Genomic DNA, 24,166 nt, shown 5'->3' with positions numbered 1-24,166 from the left:
CGGGTCGAGACCTTCAGACCTTAAAGCAGAATAATGCCAGGGTTAGAGGGTTTCAGCTACATGGAGAGGTTGGATAAACGTGGATTGTGTTCTCTGGAATGTGGAAGGTTGAAGGGCCTGTCCCACTTAGGCGATATTTTAGGTGACTGCCGGCGACTGTCAAACTCGTAGCAGATCGCCGAAATTTTCTTTTACCCTACGACAATGACCAGGCAATGCCGAGTCAGGTCGATACTAGTTACTTTTTTTGTGAAACTAGCACCTGGCTAAGGGATTACACTGTCTTCGGAAACATCGCGAAATTCCCACGCTTATCAATGCTTCTCCGGCGTCCTAATTTTCGCTGAAATCACTGACAAGTCTGTAATTACTTGAGAGTTTTGAAATATAACATCTTGCCCGGGTTACTTGAAAACCAAGCTTCACGGTAACAAGGCATAAATTGGATTGACTTCCAGTTTACTAATAGCAGTAATAAGAAATTTAATTTTAAACGTGGTTAAATGGATTTTTGTCTGCGAGCGTGGGCATTCTATGAAAATGTACGGGAGATGCATATCTGGTTTCTGGTTGCATATCTGGGTTGGGAGCCTACTTTAAATGTAATCGCTGATGGCCATAAACATCGCAAAATTCCCACGCTTACCTGACCGTCAAATGTCCCCTCCAATCTACCTGTCAAATGGCCTGACGGAAAATAAATTGGTTAAACACAAGTATTTTATGGTATCTTCAAATGACTTTACTTAATTTAATATTATGTGCTTCTAAAAGCAACTGCGACAACCTAGCAAACCTGGGGACAGCATGCGACAGCGCCCGCAATAAGCCATGATACCTGGCGACAAGCCAGCTGTCGCCGAGAAATTTCTATCCGGAAAATGACGTGCCGAGATACACTACGATTCTTTGAAGACTCCTCACGATCATGCCCGCGACACCCCGGCGAACTGTCGGCTACAGTCTAGTCGCCTTAAAATCGCCTAAGTAGGACAGGCCCTTGAGGGAAGACTTGATTGAAGTATAGAAAATTATAAGGCATAGATAAGTTAAACAATCAGAACCTTTTTCCCCAGGGTGGAAATGTCCAACACTAGAGGGGATAGCTATAAAGTGAGAGTGGAAAAACTTAATCAAGTTTTAATGAAAGGGCGTTTTTTTACACAGAGGGTGGTGGGGTCTTGGGATTCGCTGCCAGGGGTGGTGGTGGATGAAGATACGATAATGGTGTTTAAGAGGCTTTTGGATAGGTATATGGAAGTGCAGAGCATTGAGGGATAAAGATCATGTACAGGCAGATGAGATCAGTTTAACAGCATCGTGTTCAGCACAGACATTGTGGGCCGAAGGGCCTGTTCCTGTGCTGCACTGTTCTATTGTGTGGAGGATTTTCACCAGAGATGCCGAGGAGGTTCAAGAGACAGCTCATCAATACCTACCTGAGAGTAGTTAGGGGTAGACAATAAATGTTGGCGTTGGCAGACCTATATGTATGTTGAAACTCACAATGTGGCACATATGTGATTTGTATATCGATATTTACTACATTAATTCTGTTTCCTTGTACCAGGTGGTTTTAACTTCTTAAGAGAGTATCAGTCCTCTCCGGTTCCAGATTCAGGATTAAGCTCCAGTTCCACCTCTTCCAGTATCAGTCTGGGAGGGAGCAGCGGGAACCTACCACAAATCGCACAAGAGATGGAAGAGATTGGAACTGCAGCTGAAGGAGGCAAGAAAGCTCACAAGCTAATTGAGTTCTTAGCAACCAGGTAACTAATCATAAACATGGGTTTCACCAGCTACATCTTTCAGGCAGTTTGCTGGGGAACTTGATTAACTCCATGTAGTTTAAGAATCTTTACCATGGATAATATTGGAAAGCTTGACACAAGAAATAATGTATCATATTACTATGTAAAATTGAAATAATTGACATTTTGTCACTAATGGAAAAGAATAGTGCAAACTTTATTCTGCATTCTCATATTTTTCTCTTTGTACCATCCTACTTGGTATGGCTTGATTATACTCATCATATGATCTAATCTAATTAGATTGTATGCAGACATAAGTTTTTCACCGCATGTTGATACACGTGACAATAATAAACCAATACCAATTTCTTAATTTCAGATATGATTAATTTTCACTACTGGCTTTTTGCTGATGGTGTAGACCTTCCAGCCTCCCAGGCTCAAAGAGTAAATGTGACTGCACTGTTTGGACTATCCACCACATACACTCCACACATTACCTGCTTATCTTCCCAAAGTAGGGAAGTCTGCTAAATAACTTTTATTTTAATGACAGCCTTTATTGTGGCCTTGGGTGTTCAATTTTTTGTATCTTTTCCCAACCCAATACCAAAGTAGTCTGACCAACAAAATAGACTAGGTATACCTAGTTAGTTGGTTTATTATTGTTGTCACATGTACCAAGGTACAGTGAAAAGCTTTTCGACGCTTGCTATCCAGTCAAAGAAATGACTATACGATTAGAATCAAGCTGTCCACAGTGTACAGATAAAGAATAAAGGCACATCATTTGGTGTAAAATAAAGTCTGCAGATCCACTTCTGGGATCCATTCCTTCTCTCCAGAGATGCTGCCTGTCCTGCTGAGTTACTCCAGGATTTTGTGTCGATCTTCGATTTAAACCAGCATCTGCAGTTCTTTCCTACACACTTCTGGGAACAGCATCCTAATCATGTGGATTTTAATAAAATTAGTTATATAATAAAATTATTTTGTACAGGACATTTGGACCTCTTTGGTGCCATGAAGATATTACTCCAAAGAACTGCAATTCTAAAAGTGCTGAAGAGCTGACAAACTTCCTACGTCATGTGGTGTCTGTATTTAAGGATGTGAAATCAGGTATTTTACTTTACTATTTCAAGATATATACAGTTACAACAATATAATGTACATCCAAATTAACATTTTCTTCATTTTCCAGTAACCCAGCAGGTCAGAAAGCGTCTCTGGAGAACATGGATAGGTGGCATTTCATGTCAGGACCCTTCTTGAGGCAGGGCAGACCCTCGGATCTGAAGAAGGGTCCCTACCTGAAAGGTCAACAATCTATGTTCTCCAGAAATACCGCCTGACCTGCTGAGTTACTCCAGCACTTTGTGTCTTTTTTTGTCTGCCAAGGACCTCGCCTCAGTTGTTTAAACGCTGCCTCCTGCCACCTGATAGCAGAATTTTGCATTTGGCCAGATTAGGATTAGAAGATAATCAGCCATACACGTTGGCATCACCCCAAGAAGGTCAAGACACATCGGGTCAGGCAGCATCTCTGAAGAAGGGTCCCGACCGATACGTCACCTATCCATGTTCTCCAGAGATGCTGCCTGACCTGCTGAGTTACTACAGCACTTTGTGTCCTTTTGTATAATCCAGCATCTGCAGTTCCTTGTTTCTACATGCAAGGTACACATTGTACATTGTGCCAATTCCACGTTAAATTAAAAGCTGGTTTTGAGATCATAGCAATTTACAGGAGTTTTCCAGTCTATTACTTAACATTAAATCATGTATAACATTGTGTCATCATATATAAAATCATGAGAGGAATAGATCGTGTAGAAGCACAGAGTCTCTTGCCCAGAGTAGGTGAATTGAGGACCAGAGGACATAGGTTTAAGGTGAATGGGAAACGATTTAATAGGAATCTGAGGGGTTGGTTTTTCACACAAAGGGTGGTGGGTGTATGGAACCAGCTGCCAGAAGAGGTAGTTGAAGCAGAGACTACCCCAACATTTAAGAAACAGTTAGACAGGTAGATGGATAGAACAGGTTGGGAGGTATATGAATCAGGTGGGACTAGTGTAGTTGGGACATGTTGGCGGTGTGGGCAAGTTGGTTCGAAGGGCCTGTTTCCACACGGTATCACTGGACTCTATGACTCTATAATATAAAATATTTTTAAGACCGTTGGTATTCCTTTTGTATTAAAATTGTTTCCATTTATAATAATTATAATACATGGCCTCCCTGTTTTTCCCAGGATGCTGTATGGAACAACGATTGAGTGAAGTTGCTCTACAGACTGCACTTTCAAGCTCATCGAGGCATTATGCAGGTCGGTCGTTCCAAATCTTCAGGGCTTTGAAGCAGCCGCTATCTGCGCATGCCTTATCTGACCTCCTTTCAAGACTAGTGGAAGTCATAGGAGAACACGGTGATGAAGTTCAGGTACACAATTAATATCTGATTCAACGATCAACAAACCAAAAGAAAGTGTAATTTTGAATAATTTCCCACATCGTTCAGTGGCTAAGTGCATTGCTCACCCATTGTAGGATGGAGATGCGTAAAGCAAGAAGGTCTCGAGTATGACATCTGGTCAATAGAGTTGGTTGTCCTCAACATATAATTTTAAATAATTAACATGGCTTGTAGCTTGAATACCTTCTGCACATGTGGTTTTTAATATAATTGTGACCGCATCAGTTTCCTCCTGGTCCTGCAGTTTCCTCCCACATTCCAAATACATGCAGGATTTTAGGTTAATTAGTCTCTGTAAAATAATCACCTTAATTTTATTGTCTTCCAATTCGGACAGCAAATTTAGTTTGTTGACTGTTTTAATATTTGTGCAAGAATTTATTTACTGTGTCATTTATTTTCAGTCAAAAATGTCAAGCAAGGTGGTAAAAACAGCTCTGATGGTCAAGGAGTTAACTCCAGTTTCTCTGCATCCACCACAGTAATTAAGATGAAAATTGTAGTGCCAGCAGTTTGTGATATAACTTCCAATGATTGACTTTGTTATCAATTTAACCCTCTCTCTGAAAGTTGTCATGAGCACCCTACCAGCAGAATTAAAGGAGTAGGAGTGCTTTTTTTTGTGACGTCCATTAGTTCAGTGTACCAGCAGTTTAGTTTAGTGATACAGCGTGGAAACAGCCCTGTCAGCCCATCGGATCTGCACGTGCCACGATCACCCATACACTAGTTCAATCCGGTACACTGGGGACAATTTACAGATGCCAATTAACCTACACACCTGCATGTCTTTGAAGTGTGGGAGGAAACCGGAGCACCCGGTGAAAACCCAGGTCACAGGGAGAACGTACAAACTCCGTACAGACAGCACCCATGGTCAGGATTGAAACCAGGTCTCTGGCACTATGAGGCAGCAACTCTAGCACAACGCCATCATGTCACCTCTATAAACTTAATAGCTAGATTGATGTACAGAGGAAAATAGTGTCTTGTGACACTATTAAGTTATCTGTGTACGGCACCTATTTGTCTACAAAAACAAATTGAGTAGTAGGAAATATGAGCACTAAAAATGGTTTACAACTCCACAAGTATTTCCAAGAGGAATTTTCAAGCTTAAGTATTTTAAACAAAATGCTAAATAGCTCATCTATTTTTGGTCTAACGTTATTATTATCATTTTTCACAGTCGTTGCTTATGATCAAATCTCACTTATGAAACCAGAAAATCTATTATGTTTAAAAGAATTTGTAATAATTACGCACAACATTGGTGGTATTCATTATTATTGTATTTACAAGAGTGCAAAATCTATTAACTATATTTTAATTATCACTTATTTGAAAAGTATTTAAATTGAAAAGTGAGTTTAGAACTTGTTGGTTCCAAACAAATATAGGCTTGACTTGTCAGTCGATCTATTGACATATTAGCCTTGCTGTACTTTGTAATCTTAGGTCATCTTCTCCTCTCCTGGTACATCAATGCCACTCACTTTTAATGTGGCTGAGAAATTCTGTTGTGGAACTATGTTACTCCAAAATAGCAAAGGAGGCTTATAACAGCTAAACAACACATCTTCGAAGAGTGCTAGTGGGCCATCTTTGAAATTAACCACAACTGGGATTAATTTTTTAATTATTTTGGGGGGCTCTATGATTATTTAGCAAGTTTTTCTCAGTGAAGTAGTTTCAAATTTACTTGGATACAAAAGATGAATAGTTGAAGAACTTGTTAAACATTATTGCTTACTAAATGGAAATTTTCAATATTATTATTATGCCAGGGCTATGTAATGGAAGCACTTCTTACACTGGAATCAGGAGTTGACAATTTGGCAGATTGTTTAAAGAACAGTGACCTGTTAGCTGTTCTATCACGGTAAGAAGTTTTACCTCCATTGTGTTTTATGTGTGATATGATATTTCAAGAAAATATTCCTGATCCTGATGTACATACCAGAGGTAGTATTATAATATACCAATATTACTATGTAATTCTCTGTGAATTATATTGTATTTAGCACTATAACAGAATTTAAAAGACAGGTACCTGGATAGGAAAGATTTAGAGGGATATATGAGAAAAACGTAGGCAAATGGGGCCAGCTTAGATGGGCCACCTTGGTCCGTGTTGTATGACTCTGACTTTATTCATTTCTTTTATTTTCCTTAGATCATCCTCTCCTGACTTCATGATGAATACTAAGCTGGCGTCAAGCCGAAAGAGTACTGGGCAGTTAAACCTGACCTCAGGCATATTGGGCAGTGGTGGAATTACTGCTGAACGCAGCAGACACCAGAGAAGCTTCTCTGTGCCAAAGAAATTTGGAGTTTCAGACCGATCTTCTGACCCGCCGCGTAGTGCTACATTGGATAGAATCCAAGCAAATGGGCAGCAAGTCGTGTCGAAAACCCGAAGCTCATCCTCACTTAAGGACAACATAATCGACCCTACAAATATTAATAATCCTATGAATCTTTTGGCCACGCTTTTCTGGTCTTCTGTGGCTTTGATGGAGTCAGATTTTGAATTTGAATATCAAATGGCACAGCGATTGTTAATTAAACTTCTGATTCATCTTCCTTTGGACAAGACAGAAACAAGAGAGAGACTTGAAAAGCTACAAGGACAGCTGAAATGGACTAACTTCTCTGGGTTACAACAGTTATTGCTAAAAGGGTTTACCTCCCTGTCTACCATAGACCTCACTCTACAGCTCTTTAGTGAACTAACTCCTGTTTCTCGAATACCAGTGGTAGATTTAACACAAGCAATCGGTAAATGCACAAGTTAGTTCTGATTATGAAATAATACTGTTTATGTTGAAGTGACCTCTCGTCATTGAATGTTTTTAGCATTTATTAGTTGTGTGAACAAAAGCGCAATATTGTATTTTATTCACACTTAGCCATAAGAAGACCCATTAACATGACTTTAGACTTTAGAGATACAGCGTGGAAACAGGCCCGTCAGCCCACCGAGTCCGCACCGACCAGCGATCACCTCGTACACTAGCACTATCCTACACATCAGGGACAATTTACAGAAGCCAATCGACCTACAAATCTGTACATCTTTGGAATGTGGGAGGAAACTGAAGCACGCCACGCGGTCACAGGGAAAACATACAAACTCCGTATAGACAGCACCCGGAGTCAGGATCGAACCCAGGTCTCTGGTGCTGTGAGGCAACAACTCTACCGTTGCACCAATGTCCCTCCCCTAATGGAATGATTTTCAGAGGACTAGCACACAGATCTAATGCAACAACGTGGTGCATTTAGCTCTACTCTGTGGGGTGAATTTCAATGCACTTATTGATCATTGTAATATATTTAAAATTCCCTTTTGGGTTAATGACCTCAATTTAAATTTATAGCAAAATGTCACCCATGATAAAAAAATTATAGTTTGCTGGTAGCAAGGGGTGTCGGGGGTGATGGTGGAGACAGAAATAGTAATGGCATTTAAGAGGCTTTTAGACAGGCATGGGAAATGCAGGGAATAGAGGGATATGGATCACCTGCAGGTAGAGATTAGTTTAACTTGGTATCATGTTCAACGTAGACATTGTGGGCCAAAGGGCCTCTTCCTATGCTGTACTATTCTATTTTCTATGAAATTAAGGAAACCTACATGTAAATTGCACAGTTTTCAACAAATGTTATTCAGTGATTTATAATCTGCTTCTTAAATAATTTATGATATTTGCATGGTTATAGATTGTACAATATTTAAATGATAAGAGACTTTTGGATGGGTATATGGATGTGCAGGGAATGGAAGGATGTAGATTATGTGCAGACAGATAAGATTTGGTCCAGGCATCATGTTTGGCACAGATATTGCAGATCAAATGGCCTGTTCCTGTGCTACCCTGTTCTATATTTTATCAATAGAGTTTAGTTTAGTTTAGTTGAGTTTGGAGATGCATCATGGAAACAGGCCCTTTGGCCCACCGTCCACGCTGACCATCAATCACTCGTTCACTAGTTCTATGTTATCCCAGCTTCACATCGTACACACTAGCAGCAATTTACAGAAACCAATGAACCGACAAGCCCGCAAATCTTTGGGATGTGGGAGAAAACTGGAGCAAACCCACACAGTCACAGAGAGAATGTACAAACACCGCAAAGACAGCAGCTGAGATCAGGATCAAAACTAGCGAGTCTGGCACTGTGAGGCAGCAACTCTACCTGCTGTGTCACTGTGCCATCCTTATGTTGAGTATCAGACATTTTGAAGCTCATCGTTTCCAAATTTCATTTGATTGATATGTACTAGAAATCTGGCAAGAATAGAGCTTTAGAAGTTGATTGAAATGGAGCGATGATGTAATAATCTTTCCATCATTTCCCTGTTTCAGGATTCCCATTGAACGTTCTTTGCCTCCTTCCACATTTGATTCAACACTTTGATAACCCAACTCCTTTTTGCAAAGATACTGCTGATCGAATAGCCCAGGTTTGTGGTATAGCAAGCTGATTCTTTATAAAGCCAAGATGTTTTACAATGTAAACATTGATTTAAAAAAAAAATTCTATTGTTCATTAGGTTTGTATTGAGGAAAAAAATCCTAAGCTTTCAAACTTAGCACATGTGATGACTTTATACAAGACCCACAGCTATACACGAGATTGTGCTACATGGGTCAATGTTGTTTGCCGTTACCTTCATGAATCATTCACTGACATCACTTTGAACTCGGTTACCTACATGGCAGAGGTACATGCAATATGTTTACTTCACCTACTATTTTGTATTCTTTACATGTTGTTTATATTCTTTAGATGTGGATGTGAATCTTGCCCAGATCAGGGTTTCAGCTACAATGCGAGGTTCGATAAACTTGGATTGTTTTTTCCTGAACATCAGAGATGGAGGGGAGGCTTGATAAAAGTAACAAGAAGAAAATTATGAGGCATAGACAGTCAAAAAAAATTCCCCAGGGTGGAAATGTCAAAGACCAGAGGGCATAGCTACAAGGTGAGATGGGGAAAGTTTAATGGAGATGTGAGGGGCAGGTTTTTACATAGAGAGTGGTGATGGTCTGGAATGTATTACCAGGAATCGTGTTAAAGGCAGATACAATATTGGCATTTAAGAGACTTTTAAATAGGCATATGGAAATGCAAGACATAGAGGGATATAGATCATGTTAGGGAGATAAGATCACTAACTTGGCATCATGTCTGGCACAAACATTTTGGGCTGAAGGGCAATTTCCTCTGCTGTAATTTTCTATGTTCTATCTTCTATGTATGATCGCATTTTTTTAATTTTCTCACCCCTAGTTCTATACACCTTAGCCAGTTGAAATTTTATATAGGCCCAAAATAATTTTCTACATTTCAGGGAAAACACCTTTCATTCTTCTAAACCCTTGATTGTATATAAGCATCATTTCTATTCACATTAAACAATTTATTTGTATAATTCCATTGGAAAATATTGTTATTTCTCTGAGCAATAATCCTGAGCCCAAAATCATAATGAAGAGCTTCCATTCACTTGATTTGTCCAGCTGTAATATTCCAAGTAGGCAAAGTAGGAGTCTGAAGAAGGGTCCCTCCCCGAAATGTCGCCTATCCATGTCCTCCAGAGATGCTGCTTGGTCCTCTGAGTCATATCATCATATCATATATATACACAGCCGGAAACAGGCCTTTTCGGCCCTCCAAGTCCGTGCCGCCCAGCGATCCCCGTACATTAACACTATCCTACACCCACTAGGGACAATTTTTTTTTACATTAACCCAGCCAATTAACCTACATACCTGTACGTCTTTGGAGTGTGGGAGGAAACCGAAGATCTCGGAGAAAACCCACGCAGGTCACGGGGAGAATGTACAAACTCCTTACAGTGCAGAGTCAGTCGAGCACTTTGTGTTCTGTGTAGAATTCAAAGATGAGATTTCGATTTGGACAATGCAGACATCTAAATTTGTGGTCCAAGTCTACGGGGTAAATAATCAATTTTATAAAAGGGAATATGCAAATAAAATGGTTTAATGTGAATAGATATAATGGTAATACATGAGTTCTGAAGAATGAGAGGTAATCTCATTAAAACATAGTAAGCTTCAAAGAAAATGGAGGAATAAATGGCTGGGATGCATAAAATCTGTGGTCAAAGACTCAAGCAAAGGTGTTGGCTCCTTCGGGCAGAGATGAGAAGAAATATCTTTACTCACAATTTAGTGAGTCTTTGCTTTTCCCTTTCCAAAAGAATAGTGGAGGTCTATAAACTCAGTTACTGAGGATGTTCTCTTAGATTTTGGGATAGATTAATGGAATCAAGGGCAAGAAAGTAACATTGGGGGTAAAATCAAATGGGAGGCCAGGTACAAGGGGGTGTTTAACCTAGATTTGCTCATTTAATGTTTTGAGAATATTAAAATTGTTTTTCAATTAACATCATAGCTGTAATAGATGAACAATAAAAGGTGAAATCAACTTTTACATGAACTGATTAATGCACTTTTGACCTAACAGCTTTTGGACAAAGGACTTCCAAATATGCAACAGTCATTATTGCAAATCATTCACAGTCTTCTGAGCCATGTTGACTTAACATCTATACCTGTCAAGCAACTCAACATGGAAGTCCTGAAGATCATTGAGAAATTTATTCAGGTAAAATTTTGATCAACAAACAATTCTGGTTTTTGCTTCTGGTGTTCATGAAGTTTGATGACAAATGGCAAAGCAAAAATATCAAGCAGAGTCAATCAGCATTACAATAATTAAAAATGTTCCATATAATGAAATAGATTTATTGGGCTGACAATTGGAGTAATTTTAATACTTACTATTTAACTACTAAGGGATTGCAATGAGTGATAATGGAGATTTCATGCTGTTTTCTGTTGATTACTGTGATATCTTCAGATGAAAGCATTGCTGTTGAACTGAGTATAGAAGTTGGGAGGTCATGTTGCAGTTGTATAAGACATTGGTGAGACTGCATTTAGAATATTGTGTTCAGTTCTGGGCACCATGTTATTGGAAAGATATTATCAAGCTTGAAAGGGTTCAGAAAAGATTTATGAGGACTAGAGGGCGTGAGCTATAGGGAGAGGTTGAGCAGACTGGGTCTCTATTCCATGGAGCGCAGGAAGATTAGGGGTGATCTTATAGAGGTGAACAAATTCATGAAAGGAATAGATCGGGTAGATGCACAGAGTCTCTTGCTCGGAGTACTCGAGGACCAGAGGACATAGGTTCAAGGTGAAGGGGATAAGATTTAATAGGAATCCAAGTGGTAACTTTTTCACACAAAGGGTGGCGGGTGTATGGAACAAGCTGCCAGATGAGGTAGTTGAGGCTGGGACTATCCCATCTTTTAAGAAACAGTTAGACAGGTACATGATAGGACAGGTTTGGAGGGACATGGACCAAGTGCAGGCACGTGGGACTAGTGTAGCTGGGACATTGTTGGCCAGTGTGGGTAAGTTGGGCCGAAGGACCTATTTCCACACTATATGACCTATGAATCTCTGAAATGGAACAATTGGATTGAATTTCCTTCCTGCACCCCATTAGACTTGAAAATCTACTACAAACCTACTGACTCCCACAGCTATCTAGACTACACTTCTTCCCACCCTACACCCACACTGAAAAGCACCAAGCCCTTATGTAATCATAGCATGATGATTTATTTGTGAAAGGGTGTCCTTCAAGCTGCTGAATACAGGAGGTGCTTTACAAAAAGCATTCAACTCCAAAATTATAACACCTAATAAGATTTGTACACTGATTAACATTGCAATCTGCTAATGCTGTTCATTTATAGTTGACTTAAATGTCACTGCATTAATTTCCTCAACAACTTGGCAGGTTTAGCTTTAGTTTGGTTTAGTTTATTATTGTCACATGTACCAAGGTATGGTGAAAAGCTTTTGTTTGCATGCTATCCAGTTAAAGAAAAGACTATACATGATTACAGTCAAGCCGATCACAGTGCACAAATAAGTATAAAGGGTACAACATTTAAGCAAGATAAAGTCCAATAAAGTCCGATTAACGATAGTTCGAAAATCTCCAATGAGGTAGATGGAAGGTCAGGACCGCTCTCTAGCTGGTGAGAAGACTGTTCAGTTGCCTGATAACAGCTGGGAAGAAACAGTCCCTAAATCTGGAGGTGTTACCAGGTGCACCACAAATATGCGTGGTTGTTCCACTGGAAAATATTTGCTATTCATGGTTTTCACTGTACCTTGGTACATAAAGGGCACATAGTCAAATTACTTAATAACCATGAGCCACAAACTAGCACATACTCACTCCACCCTCTCTAAGAAAGCTTTTGTCTACTTTGGATGGAATTCGGACTCCATCCCCGAAGGAACAGAAAGAGAGAAAAATAAAGGTGAAAATCACCTGATAGAAAACCCGATTACCGTACGCGGTCCGGTCGGGTTGTGCGACCACCAGTGCGCTTTGTGCCTCCGGTTCTGGGGGGGGTCCTGTGGCGGCTCCCAAGGGTCGGGCCATACCACTACCGACCCCTCTGCATGGGAATGGACCAGTCCAGGGGGGCGGTCCGGTACTACAGATATAAGGACAAGGTTTTGGTCGCGAAGCCATTCCGGCAGACTCGACCCGTCTAATAAACCATAACGCCCCCAAAATACCTGGCTCCTTGCCTTTATTTCGGGCCTCTACCGACGCGCCACAACAATACATTTTATGAACCTTAACTGGAAATGGAGAAGCTATTGATATTTAGAATCAAGGAACTGCATATGCTGGTTTACCAAGGAAAGACACAGATAGCTGGAATAACTCAGCGGGTCAGGCAACAACCCTGGAGAACATGAATAGATGATGTTTCAGGTCGGGACCATTCATCAGAGATGTCTTGATTTTATTGGGGTGACGACGATGCTTTTAATCATAATCTGGCCAAATAAAAAGAAGTGGGGTTTCAGTCTGATTGTGTGGAAGTCTGAAGAAGTGTCCTGACCCGAAACATCACCAGATTATTATCTCAATGGTGTCAGGTTAGGTAAGGGGGAGGTGCAGCGAGACCTGGGTATCCTTGTACACCAGTCACTGAAAGTTGGCATGCAGGTACAGCAGGCAGTGAAGAAAGCTAACGGCATGTTGGCCTTCATAACGAGAGGATTTCAGTATAGGAGTAAAGAGGTTCTTCTGCAGTTGTATAGGGCCCTGGTAAGACCACATCTGGAGTATTGTGTGCAGTTTTGGTCTCCTAATTTGAGGAAGGACATCCTTGTAATTGAGGCAGTGCGTTGTAGGTTCACGAGATTGATCACTGGGATGGCGGGACTGTCATATGAGGAAAGATTGAAAAGACTAGGCTTGTATTCACTGGAGTTTAGAAGGATGAGAGGGGATCTTATAGAAACATATAAAATTATAAAAGGACTGGACAAGCTAGATGCAGGAAAAATGTTCCCAATGTTGGGGGAGTCCAGAACCAGGGGCCACAGTCTTAGAATAAAGGGGAGGCCATTTAAAACTGAGGTGAGAAGGAACTTTTTCACCCGGTGAGTTGTGAATTTGTGGAATTCTCCGCCACAGAGGGCAGTGGAAGCCAAATCACTGGATGGATTTAAGAAATTAGTTAGATAGAGCTCTGGGGGCTAGTGGAATCAATGGATATGGGGAGAAGGCAGGCACGGGTTATTAATTGTGGACGATCAGCTATGATCACAATGAATGGTGGTGAAGGGTCGAATGGCCTCCTCATGCACCTATTTTCTATGTTTCTATCCATGTTCTCCAGAGATGCTGCCTGGCCCACTGAGTTACCAGCAATCTGTCATTCCAAGCTTTTGATATTTGTATGAGGGTGAATTTCAGACTGGTTTTCATCTATCGTAAATATTTGAAAATAAATTGTCTTACCTTAACCTTTACAGAGTGCTCACTGGAAGGAGGCCTTAAACATCCTTAAACTAGTAGTCTGTCGATCTGCAAGTCTGGTCTTACCATCATGTCATGGTGACCTTTCACATGTGGATATGCATCGAATATGGAAAAACGCTTCACAAGAGTTGCCGGGGAAGACGCTAGAATTTCGCTTTGACATCTCTGAGGTAGGTTTTGTCTCTGACCCACTCCATCATTTCCAAATCTATTCCAGTGCAAAGCCAATAACTAAATTTTACGTCTTAACATAGAAACATAGAAAATAGGTGCAGGAGGAGGCCATTTGGCCCTTCGAGCCAGCACCGCCATTCATTGTGATCATGGCTGATCATCTACAGTCAGTAACCTGTGCCTGCCTTCTCCCCATATCCCTTGATTTCACTAGCCCCTAGAGCTCTATCTAACTCTCTTTTAAATTCATCCAGTGAATTGGCCTCTACTGCCTTCTCTGGCAGAGAATTCCACAAATTCACAAATCAATGTTATATCTTTGCACTAAATTATGGTACCTTTTATCCTTTACCTGTACACAAGCTGGCAAACTCGTCGTGGGGTACCAATGCATCCACTCTGCGGTCAACTGCTCTTGCGCTATGCTACTCTGCTGCAGAGTATGCTTGTCCTGTCTGGGAGAGATCATCTCATGCGAAGAAAGTTGATGCCGCCCTTAATGACAGCTGCAGATGCTACTGGCTGCCCAAAACCAACGGATGTGCATAGCCCTGCATGTCTTGGCCGGTATAGCTCCACCAGGAATCCGCAGATTAGTTGCCGGTAGAACTGAACGTAGTAGGCAAGTTGGGGACACCTGCCATCCCTGTCACTCCCATCACCCAGCCCAAACCGCCTGAAGTCGAGGAAGAGCTCCCTTCACACTGTCCAGCTACTGTCAATGTCTCCTCAAGCAACCAGACGAGCCTTGTGGGGAAAGAAACAAAGTGAAAACCACCACCACGAAAAGCCGCCAATCCCAACGAAGGAACAGCTACCACCTGGTCACAGGTGTGACTGGAAGTCCCTCAATAGGATTTGTACAGGGATGGGCCGATGCAAGACCAATATGAGCAAATGGGGCTATGCAATTGTGGCAGACACAGAATGTGAATGTGGAACATTTGTACAATCCATGCCACACCTACTAAGAGGCCCACTTCTTGGTGAACAATGCTGCCTGGAAGATCTAGCGGTGGCAAACGATAAGGCTGTCCACTGTGTAAGAGCCTGGCCGAACATTTGAAACATAGATAATGGACACGAAAGGAGAAGAATTCCATTTATCCTGCATCTGTACACTCTGGATGGCCTGATTGTGTTTGTGTATAGTCTTTTCTTTGACAGGATAGCTTGCCAAACAAAAGCTTTTCATTCCACCTCAGTACACGTGACGATAATAAGCTAAGCTAAAGTAACAATGCTACAGTTTGGCTTGCTTTACCCTACTGAAATACCCATAGAACAGTACAGCATCGGGAATAGGCTCTGTAGCCCGCAATGTTCATGCCACACATGATGCCAAGTTAAAGCCTTTTCTTCTGACTGCACATGATCCCTATCCCTACGTCCCCTGCATATCCATGTGCCTATGTAAAAGTCTCTCATCCATTGTTTTTTTTTAAAGCTGCAGGCACCTCTGTTAAAAGAAAAGTTTGTCACTATCTACTATACTCATAATTTTGTATTCCTCAAACACCCTCAGGTTTCTCTGCTCCAAAGAAAACAAACTATGTCTCTCCAGCTTCTCCTCATGGCTGAAATGCCTCATCACAGGAAACATTGTAATGAACCCCGTTTTCCCTCCCGTGCAATCGCGTGGTGTGGTGACCAGATTTTAGACTTTTGAAATACAATGTGGAAACAAGCCTTTCGACCCAGCGAGTCCGTGCCAACCAGCTATCATCCCGTACCCTAACACTCTCCTACGCACTAGGGACAATGTACAATTTTACCAAAGCCAATTAACCTACAAACCTGTACATCTTTGGAGTATGGGAGGAAACCGGAGCACCTAAATAAACCCACATGGTCATAGGGAGATGTACAAATTCCATACAGACAGCACCCATAGTCAGAATCGAACCCGGGTCTCATGCACTGTAAGGCAACAATCTAGCGCTGTGCCACTGTGCTCCCCTATCGGAACATAGTACTCTTGCTTTGATCTAACTAATGTGTTTTTTTTAATTGTATCAGAACCTCTCTGATCTAATAATCTATGCTGCAGCTAATAAAGGCAAGTATCCTGTATTCATTTTTAACAACTTTATTTATTTGTGCTATTACCTTCAGGAAACCTTGGACATGCACTAATGTTCCTCTGTTCCTCAGTACTTTCTATGCTCTGATCATTCATCATAAATATCTTATCCCTATAGTCCTCCCTAAAAGCATTGCCTCACATTATTCAGGCTTATGTTCCAACTGCCAATTCTATTCCTCCTTACCAAGTGATCAAGATTGTTCTGGAGTAGAATCATTGTGCAATCTGCAAGTTTAGTTTGGAGATACAGCATGGAAAGAGGCCCTTTGGTGCACCAAGTCCATGCCGACTATTGATCACCAGTTCTATGTTATCCCACTTTCTCAAGTGCTCCCTACATGCTAGGGGCAATTTACAAAGGCCAATTAATATACAAACCCATACATTTTTGAGATGTGGGGGGGGGGGAACCGGAGCACCCGGAGGAAATCCACAAGATCACAGAGAGAATGTGCAAACTCCACATAGACAGCACTCAAGGTCAGGATCAAACCCAGGTCTCTGGTGCTGTGAGGCAGCAGCTCTACCCACTGTGCCACCCTTACTAACTACCTCTAAACCTACCAATTACTTATTTGCAAACTTACTAATTGTATCTTCTACATTTGCACTTCCAGACGTTTTTAAGTAAATAAAAGTAGTGTGAGTGTTTTGACATGAGAAGTTAACATATTTCTCTTGATTATTTTGGAGACTGCCGTGATCGGAAGAAGTTATGATGATTTGCATGGTCCATCAGGGAGGGATGGAAAACATCGGGCTATCGCTGTCACAAGAAGCACCTCATCCACCTCATCGAGCTCCAATTCAAATGTTTTAGTTCCCGTGAGCTGGAAGAGACCCCAGTTTTCACAGGTATGGGTGAAATGCTTAATTTGCTGCTTCACCAGCACTTTGTGTTGAAATTAGAAGTGAAATGTTCCCTGATGTACTGGTGATGTAAAAGAATATGAAAAAAACATGCTAAAGTATTATCTTGCTTTAATATTATCACTTTATGATCTCTTTTGTAGAAAAGGACACGGGAAAAATTGGTGACTGTTCTCACTTTGTGTGGTCAGGAAGTCGGCCTGACCAAAAATCCTTCTGTAAGTTGATACTATTTTTATGTGAGTAACTCTTAGCTGTGGCTTAGTTGGTTGAACACTTGATTCTGAATTAGAGTGAAAAATCTAGGCTGGCATTCCAGCACAATGCTGAGGATTGTTGCATTAGAATATAGTACTGTACAGCACAGGAACAGGCCCATTGGCCCATACTGTCTGTGCTGAACATGATGCCAAGCTAAACTAACCTTCTCTACCTGCACATGCTCCATAATCCTCCATTCCCTGCATATATTCATGCGCCTATCTAAAAGCCTCTTAAACACCACTACTGTATCACTGATATTTATTAAGGCATTTGAAAGTAACATGATTTGAAATTATGTACAAAAGCAACTATTTCCAGATGAAGTGATTGTCCTTTGCAACCCAGACCCAATTTGAATGATTTCCGTTGGCCACTCCCAGGACAGCCCTGGGTCGGGATGGCTACCAGGGAAGTTATTTGATTGATCGATTGAAAGGCACAGCATGGAAGCAGGCCCTTTGTCAGCTGAGTCCACTTTCTCATTCACACCCTACACATTAGGGGCAATTTACAGGGGGCTAATTAACCTACAAGACCTGCATGTATTTGGGATATGGGAGCAACACCCGGAGGACACCCACACAGTCACAGGGAGAGCATGCAAACTCCACACAGACAGCACCTGTAGTCAGGATTGAACCGGATCCCTGGCGCTGTGAGTCCGCAACTCTACTGCTGCACCAGTGTGCCGCCCTAATCCTTTGGACACCCACATCCAACTATGTTCCATCTAGTCCATTCCACTACCATTCACAATCTATCTCCCATCCATCACAGCCCTGCCATCTTCTGAGACCCAGGCACCAAATCCATCATACGCCACAATTTCTTGAGTCCCAGGTCCTGGCTTCCATGATCTGTGGATGCAGAGAATCAAGCAGTAAGTCCTAGCTTTGACAACCAACATCATAAAGTGCTTCGAGAGGCTGGACATGACGCACATTAAATAATTTCTGGAACAACAGATTAACTCTTAAATAAGAAATTGAATGGTATCTTTACCTTGAATATGTGTAACTTGTATTGATAATAGTTTATGTTATTATTTGGCATTTTATTGAAGTTATGAATGGACCCAAACCCCTTTAGTTCTAAACTGTGATCTGGCATTAATCTGCTATAGGTTATTTTTTCATCAAGTGGGGATCTTGACCTTATTGAACATCAGGCAAGTTTGGTTTCCTCCTCAGAAGATGGTCCGAGGGAGACCGAAAATATGGATGACACAACAAGTGAACAACAGTTCCGAGTTTTTAGAGATTTTGATTTTCTGGATGTGGAACTGGAGGATGGAGAGGTAGGATTTTAATAAAGCTTACATTAAAAAGCATCAGTGAGAATTCAGTGGAAAGGATATAAGCCAGTATTTGCAGCAAAGATAAAGTTTATTCTTCTGCTGATTATCATTGATGCCAAAATAATTGATCAATTTTTGAGTGTTCATCAGTCATAGGAGCAAAATTAGGCCAATCAGTCCATCAAGTCAACTCCGTCATTCAATCTTTCCCTCTCAACCCCGTTCTCCTGCCTTCTCCCCAAAACACTTGACACCCTTACTAATTAAGAATCTGCCATTCTCCGCTTTAAAAATACCCAGTGACGGCCTCCACAGTCGTTTGTGGCAATGAATTCCATAGATTCACCACCCTCTGGCTGGAGAAATTGTGATCAAATCTGTGTGGATGAATCGTGGTCTTGATTGATACTTACTGCTAATACGTTTAATGGAGTTGCATATTCTTTAACAGTGACATGTTTGTGTTTTAACAAGTGTATCTATTAATATATTAGTTCAGTAACAAAAAAATGGTGAATTTAGTTTTAAGTTGTTTCTGAGCTTAGAAAATGTAAAGCAATTTCTTTGTTGTCAACGAGTCAGACAATAATACCATGACTTTAAGGACATATTGGTTGGGCTCACACTGTACCTAGCTCAGGCCTTGCAGGTATGCCCATTCTTACACAACCCAAAGCTATACTGAAGTTGGTAGTCTGTTTTGCTCTAAGTCATATTAGATTCCTAGATTCCATAATATGTTGTTACATTCCCCCTAGACTATTTAAAATGTTAATCTCACCCTCTTTATAGTAAAATAATAATACAGAATCCAATTATCTGAAAAGGATAAATTGTTTAAAATGATGGTTATGAAACATAATGAGACGCAATAATCTTTTCAAATAAATGTTGATGAAATTTGAGAGAAGTTCAAATGTATATACCTAACTGAAACATTTAAAAATAAGTAGTTTAGTAGAGCTCAAAAATACCTAATTAGGGTTGGACTTTTTGTTTTGACCACCAGCTTATTACTATTGCAAAAACAAGTGTTCTCAAATAAGCTTAAACAATTCAATGCCAAATAGAAAGCAGTAAAACAAAATGATGCATTTCCACGGAAAATAAAAAAACAGGAATTTATATAAATTCATCTCATGAAAGGCAACAGCATGCTCTTCAAAGGTGTTCTATTTTGTCATCTATTTTATAGTATAAGGAAATGTCAACGAGGGAGTTCCAAAAATGAATTTTGGTTCTGTAGAAAGTGATAATATATTTAGTTCTTGGAAATCAAACATTATAATGTGTTTTTTTTCACTCTTTATTGCTGTCTAGGAACTGCAGGTAAGATTTCCATTGTGTAGCTTTGGTGATGTGTTGTAGTCTGTAAGTGCAATGTTTGTGCTGCATTCCTTAGCTTGTTGCATTATGTTCTGTACAAGAACAATGCCTTATTGGGAAATGCTTTAAGTGCATGTAAAGTAGAGGCCTTTGTACAATATTTACAAAGATAGATTTTCACTTGTGGCTGCTCAAAACAGATATTCTTGTAACAACATTTTACAATCATTTTATTTCAAAAACAAAGATTTTTAAGGCTGTCACATGAAGCTTGCACCTTCAAGTTGTCAAATGTTAATTGTAAAAGTTGTACTTTGCTAAGTGGGCGAATTCCCTGTTCGGGCATTTTTAACATACATTTATGGCAGTTGCTGAGTAAAGCAAGGCCTTTCAATAGCTCTCTCTCCCTTTAAAAACATTGCTCGCATATAGTTGTGTGTAGCAATATTATGGATGTATTTATAATAGTTTTGTTGATTATTATTCCTAGCATATTTCAAAAAGAAGAACATTTCTTGGCAATATGATGGATTTCAGCAGTGGCTGCAGAAATTAGCTTGATACTGAGCAGTCCCCTCTGCTTTAAGGAAGCCATGCAATAATATTAACTGTTTTCGTGCTCGCCTTTTTACGGTCATACATATTCAGGTCAGAAGCTTCTCAAAAGGTCAACATGAAGATCGTACTCTGTCACAAGACGAAAAGAACTGGGTTTGCACAATTTTAGGTAGCAACAGTATGATAATCCGGGATAAATTTCAATGATTCAATTAGGGAAGGGCCGGTGGCGCAGAGGTAGAGTTGCTGCCTTACAACGCTTGTAGCACCGGATACCTGGGTTCGATCCCGACTACGGGTGCTGTCTGTAAGGAGTTTGTACGTTCTCCCCATGACCGCGTGAGTTTTCTCTGAGATCCCGGTTTCCCCCACACTCCAAAGACGTACAAGTATGTAGGTAAATTGGGCTGGTATAAGTGTAAATTTTCCCTAATGTGTGTAAGATAGTGTTAATGTGTGGGGATCTCTGGTCGGTGCGGACTCGGTGCGCCAAAGGGCCTATTTCCACGCTGTATCTCTAAACAAAATTAAATTCAATGATACTTTATTGTCACATGTACCTAGGTGCAGTGAAAGCTTTGTTTTGCATACAACCCGGTAAAATTATATAGCAGACCTCACCTTGACAGTACACAAGTATCGCCACGTTTTACTGCCAACAAAGTTACAAAAGTTTACCGAACAGTGCTATCTACTGCCTGCATGTGGCAGCAGCAAAATTCAATTTGTGACAGTTTTAGAAAGGGCCAAGAAACAACTAAACCAGATAGACGAACACCCACAATATCTTATCAGGACTTTAAGCCATTCATACAACCCAGAAACCATTTTGGTGGCCCATTGGACTTTGGTAATGAAGGTTACACTTGCCATTCACTGCTACATGAGAGGCTTATTTGAAATCAGTCAAAAATATTGCAAATAATTCTAAAAGTCATCTCCTTACATTTTTCCCTTCAACGTTTGACATCTGCCACCGTTCACAAATGTCAGCCAGTACTGACAGAGTATCAGTGTTTATTATAATGGAAGTGATTTTAGCCAGGCCTCTGAACTAATAAGTGGACATAGTTAATACTTTGCCGAATACAATTTTTTTGTGGTAAATGAAAGCGCCTCCAAAAGTGACAAGACAGTGCTTGCCCCAATATCAATTTGTGAGTCAGTAATCCTACAATCAACTGTTAACGGTCTGCAAACTTCCTTAAGTCCCAGACGTATTCCCTGCTGCCATTATTCATAATAGAAAAACAACAATATTAGTAGATGATCAGATTAATAGTTTAGTTTAGTTTATTGTCGCATGTATCGTGCCACAATGAAAAGCTTTTGTTGCATGTTAACCTGTCAGCAGAAAGACTATGCATGATAACAATCGCGTATCATGACTATACACAATTACAATCGAGCCATCCTCAGTGTACAGATACCAGATTAAGGGAATAATATTTAGTGACAAAGTCCAGTAAAGTCCGATTAAAGATAGCCCGAGGGTCTCCAACGAGGTAGGTAGTAGCTCATGATCACTCTAGTTGTTGACAGGACGGTTCAGTTGCCTGATAACGGCTGGGAAGCAACTGTCCCTGAATCTGGAGGTGTGCGTTTTCACACTTCTGTACCTCTTGCGGAGAGGGTAGAAGAGGGAGTGGGCGGGGTGAGACTGGTCCTAGATTATGCTGGTGGCCTTGCTGAGGCAGTGTGGAGTGTAGATGGAGTCCATGGAAGGGAGGTTAGTTTGTGTGATGGTCTGGACTGCATACACAATTCTCTGCAATTTCTTGCTATCTTGGATGGAGCTGTTCCCAAACCATGCTATGATGCATCGTTATAGAATGCTTTCTATGGTGCATCTATAGATAATAGTAGATTATTAGATTAATGATAGTAGATTAACTGCTATGAGCAACCTATTAAAATCAGTGGAAATCAATGCCTTAAGATGGTAGAAAAAGTTTTACCACAATGCCTGGATTTGTACGGCTGGAAAAATATATTTGTGGTCTCACATTCGGATAATTTTTATCGTTTATGCAAACATTTTTTGAATAGTAGAGAATATGCATTTACCACCAGTATTCTTTCTGAGTTATGTTCAGCTTTCTTTCTCTTTCAGGGTGAGAGTATGGATACCTTTAATTGGGGAGTACGGAGGCGTTCCCTAGACAGCCTCGGCAAGGGAGATATGCTGCTTCTGGAGGAGAGCCAACTTTCAGGAAGCACACCAAGTCTAAATAAAATTAATCATGAAGATTCAGATGAATCTTCTGAAGAGGAAACGCTCACAGCAAGCCAAATTCTGGCACGATCACAACTAGTATGTCAATGTTTTATAATTTATTATGCAGATATGAAAAGAACCATAAAGTTAAATTTACTGCATATAAGTTAATATTTTTGTAATACTGGGCATTAAACTACTGTGTGTAAACAATTTAATGTGGTTTCTGAAAGTAAGTATATCTGAATTTTTGTTGTTGTTATTTCTCCTATTCCCTTTAATAATTCTCCACACATGATAGGCAGTTCATTAGCAAGTGAACCACTACCTTAACAAAGGCCTTGCTGAAGTCCAACCATCTTGTCTATAGCTAGAGGATACAAAGATCTTCACATTTGTCCGCTTTTGCCTCTCTCAATAAACTGGGTAAGATCCCATCAGGCCCTCAGGGATTATCCAACTTAATACTCTTCAAGAGACCCAACAGCACCTCCTTTTTGATCTCAAATTGTCCTAGAATATTACTATACACTGATCTCACTGTCCTCCATGTCCTTCTCTTTGGTGAATACCGATGCAAAGTACTGTTTTAGTACCTCGCCTACATCCTCTGACACAAATATAAATCCACGCCTTTGTCCTTGAGTGATCCTACCCTCTCCCTAGTTAACCTCTTAGTTTTATTGTATATAGAAAAAGCCTTGGGTTTCCCCTTAGTCCAACTACCAATGATATTTCATGGCCTAAGCCTTTTAGTTCCCCGTTTGATTTCTTTCCTGCTTGGTTTATATTCCTCAAAGACCCTGTCTGTTTTCTTCATAGTGTGAAACCCTCTAAAACCAAAAGCATTAGCCTTTAGCGATAGACACAAAATTCTTGAATAACTCAGCAAATCAGGCAGCATAGTCATACAGCGCAGAAGCAGGCCCTTCAGCCCAACTTGCCCACACCGACCAACATGTCCCATCTACACGAATCCCACCTGCCTGCGTTTGGCCCATAATGCTCTCAACCTGTCCTATCCATGTACTTGTCTAATTGTATCTCTGGAGAAAAGGAATAGGTGACGTACGTGTCAGAACCCTTCTTCATAAGTAATAGCTACAAGTAACAACTTTTAATTGTGTTGCAATATGCAACTGTATTATGCTGAATATTATGGACTAGAAATTTAGCATGTGTGTCTTGTACTTGGCTTTAAAAATTTGGTTGCATTGTCTTAATGAACTAAATT

General features: G+C 40.5%; 1 protein-coding gene across 3 annotated transcripts in view; it reads left to right on the top strand.

Annotated features, from left to right (window-relative positions):
• Window positions 1-24,166, top strand: part of LOC144595191 (protein furry homolog) — a 144,967-nt gene that overhangs the window by 95,899 nt on the left and 24,902 nt on the right. For 2 of the 3 annotated variants that reach the window (XM_078402361.1, XM_078402360.1), the window contains exons 40-52: window positions 1,571-1,769; window positions 2,755-2,876; window positions 4,012-4,199; window positions 6,020-6,114; window positions 6,409-7,013; window positions 8,606-8,703; window positions 8,794-8,964; window positions 10,735-10,875; window positions 14,133-14,309; window positions 17,093-17,254; window positions 17,413-17,487; window positions 18,657-18,830; window positions 22,828-23,028. In XM_078402361.1, the coding sequence (XP_078258487.1) occupies window positions 1,571-1,769; window positions 2,755-2,876; window positions 4,012-4,199; window positions 6,020-6,114; window positions 6,409-7,013; window positions 8,606-8,703; window positions 8,794-8,964; window positions 10,735-10,875; window positions 14,133-14,309; window positions 17,093-17,254; window positions 17,413-17,487; window positions 18,657-18,830; window positions 22,828-23,028 (2,408 nt within the window). Of the gene's footprint in view, window positions 1-1,570; window positions 1,770-2,754; window positions 2,877-4,011; window positions 4,200-6,019; window positions 6,115-6,408; window positions 7,014-8,605; window positions 8,704-8,793; window positions 8,965-10,734; window positions 10,876-14,132; window positions 14,310-17,092; window positions 17,255-17,412; window positions 17,488-18,656; window positions 18,831-20,150; window positions 20,257-22,827; window positions 23,029-24,166 lie in introns of those variants that run through there. The other variant, XM_078402362.1, reaches the window with a different exon arrangement.

Source organism: Rhinoraja longicauda, chromosome 7 (genome assembly GCF_053455715.1).
Source record: "Rhinoraja longicauda isolate Sanriku21f chromosome 7, sRhiLon1.1, whole genome shotgun sequence".
Taxonomy (NCBI): domain Eukaryota; kingdom Metazoa; phylum Chordata; class Chondrichthyes; order Rajiformes; family Arhynchobatidae; genus Rhinoraja; species Rhinoraja longicauda.
Note: the sequence above shows the minus strand (reverse complement) of the source record. Positions and strands in the feature narration are given on the sequence as shown.